We start from the raw sequence: 2500 nt of genomic DNA, 5'->3' as shown, positions 1-2500 counted from the left end.
AGATCTCCTTTTTGGGAGTCCCCATCCTACATCCTGTGTCCATATATGGGCATTTACGTCACAGCAGCGTCACTGGAGACTCCTGAAATGGAGAGATCCCAGGCAGCGGAAGATCAGGGGCTGCCCCTGCTGCATATATAAGGAGGAGGCGAGGCAGGAGCATGGACACAACCCGAGGCAGCTCCTCCGCCATGGATCTCTCCTACCCCGAGTACCCCGAGGACTGCGACCTGAAGGAGGAAGGGGGGCAGCAGCCGGGAGCTGGAGGTAAGAGGCCGGTGTGGATATGGGGGGCTCCGGGCAGGGAGGGGGGCTGTGCCAGCAGGACTGAGGTCCAGCGAGGGTGGAAGCTGCAGCCTCCATGTGTGATCTCAGATGAGGCAAGAGGTGGCCAGACGTGGGGGTGCGATCATGGTAATGAGAAGGACAGGGGTGCAATGGTTGAGGGATGGAGGTGCAATGGTTAATGGCTGGGAGTATAATGATTGATGGGCAGGGGTGCAATAGTTGAAAACTGAGGGTGCAATGGTCCAAGGATCTGGGTGCAATGGTTGATGGGTAGAGGTGCAGTGGTTGAAGGTTGGTGATGTAATGGTTAATGGATTCCTATAATGGGTGAAGCAATGCTCCTGCAGGCACTGAACTCACCTCAGCTCTTTCTTCTCCTCCTCAGGTGTCTTTGAGAGTCCTTCCAACGAGGAAGCCTCCGAGTACTTCTTCTTGAGCAGCCAGCCCTCCCCACCTCTCCCTCTCAGCTACTCGGGGAGCTTCTTCATAGAGTCAGCCCCAGAACACAGCCATGACCCAGAAGCCTTCTTCAGCATCATGTCTGGCATCCTTGGTCTGTCTCCTTTCGCTGCACCTCCTCGCCTGAACTGTCAGGGGTCCCTCTACTCAGCCCCGGAGTCCTTCCAGAACCACATGGACCTTTACTCAAACTGTCAGCCCAACCTGAACATCTCGGTGCAGCAGGGCTTCTCTGGTCATCAGCTGTACTCTGCCTTCAGCAGCACCGAGGACATTCACCAGGTGCCCAGCTCACCCAACCTGGGCTCTTCCTCCTCCAACCAATGCTTCTTTGACTCTAAAGTAATCCCCAACAAGCATGACATGGACCTGTCCCCCATCTCCCCCACATTGGATTCTTTTGGTGCCCAGTGGGACTCACAGGCATCTCAGGACTTTGGCCAGCCTTCCTACCCTACAGATGGATTTCTGCCCCCTGACAACCCCTCTCCTGTCTTTCATCCCTTGGAATCTAAAGTGGAGAACATGATGTCCTCCTGCTGCCAGTCACTATCTGGAGAGGAATCTATTTTGTACAACATGGACTTCAGCTCTCAGTCTGACAACTACCACTCATCTCACTCTGACACTTATGACTTCACTGAGACCCAGATTGACCTAAAGCCTCAGCTTTTGCCAGATACCAAGTACCCACTAGGCCACCAAACCTCAGTGCCAGGGCTGATGAACCAAGAGGAAGTTCTTCAGCACCAGTCCCCCCCAATCATCTCCACAGATTTTCTGGGTCTCTCCCCAACAGCTGACAACATCATTCCAGCAAATACCAGGAACCACCTTGCAGAACCCAGAAAGAAATATCGCAGGAACAAGTTTCCAGCGAAATGTTTTCGTCCAAAACCCCATGAGAAGGCCTTTGCTTGCCCTGTCGAGAGCTGCATCAGGAGCTTTGCCAGGTCAGATGAGCTCAACAGGCACCTGAGGATCCACACTGGCCACAAACCCTTCCAGTGCAGGATCTGTCTGAGGAACTTTAGCCGTAGCGACCACCTCACCACCCACATCAGGACCCACACTGGGGAGAAGCCCTTCTCCTGCGACATGTGTGGCAGGAGATTTGCCAGGAGTGATGAGAAGAAGAGACATGGGAAGGTACATCTGAAGCAGAAGACCAGGGCTGAGGAGAAACTCAAGGGACTTGGCTTTTACTCCATGGGATTGTCCTTCAGCACCATGTGAGGAACCACAGAATGTCCTGGGTTTACTTTTCTCCTCGGAGGTGCAAGTTATCTCCTACAGGTTGTCAGCTCTAGCCCTCAACTACTTCTTGGGAGGATCTAGTGTGGCTTGTGGCTCAGCTGTTCCCTGCATGGCCTCCTCTGTTACCTATGTGATGTCTTCTCTATCTACCAGCAGGATCTGACTACATGGAGCTATGGGATGAGGAGGAGCTCAGCACCTCTCTCTGGACAGCTCCCACTTTGCTGCAGCTGAGACGATGGAGGTGGCTGGTAGATATTGAGGTGAAGCTTTCTGCAGACTGTTCCAGGTGCAATGCTCTGCATGAGCTGGGACCTCACCTGTATATAAATACTGTGTAGTAGACATGGACTGTTTCTCCTGCTGTCAGGCACTTAGTGTGTGTGTGTGTGTGTGTGTGTGTGTGTGTGTGAGGCTGGAGAAGTCCACGGATGATGAGGGCCCCAGTGTCCCTGCTGCTAGGGGTGGACTCTCAGCACAGGGGTGAGTGCTGCTC

General features: G+C 53.7%; 1 protein-coding gene across 1 annotated transcript; it reads left to right on the top strand.

Moving 5' to 3' along the window:
* The first annotated feature begins 161 nt into the window (after window positions 1–161).
* On the top strand, window positions 162–1983 carry LOC120982820 (early growth response protein 4-like). Its single transcript, XM_040413001.1, has 2 exons — window positions 162–267; window positions 674–1983. Exons 1-2 carry the CDS (start codon window positions 162–164, stop codon window positions 1981–1983), a joined length of 1416 nt encoding a protein of 471 aa, XP_040268935.1.
* Window positions 1984–2500: the final 517 nt, after the last annotated feature.

The sequence above is a fragment of the Bufo bufo genome (genome assembly GCF_905171765.1).
Source record: "Bufo bufo chromosome 2 unlocalized genomic scaffold, aBufBuf1.1 SUPER_2_unloc_3, whole genome shotgun sequence".
Taxonomy (NCBI): domain Eukaryota; kingdom Metazoa; phylum Chordata; class Amphibia; order Anura; family Bufonidae; genus Bufo; species Bufo bufo.
This window is presented reverse-complemented; position numbering and strand designations above follow the sequence as displayed.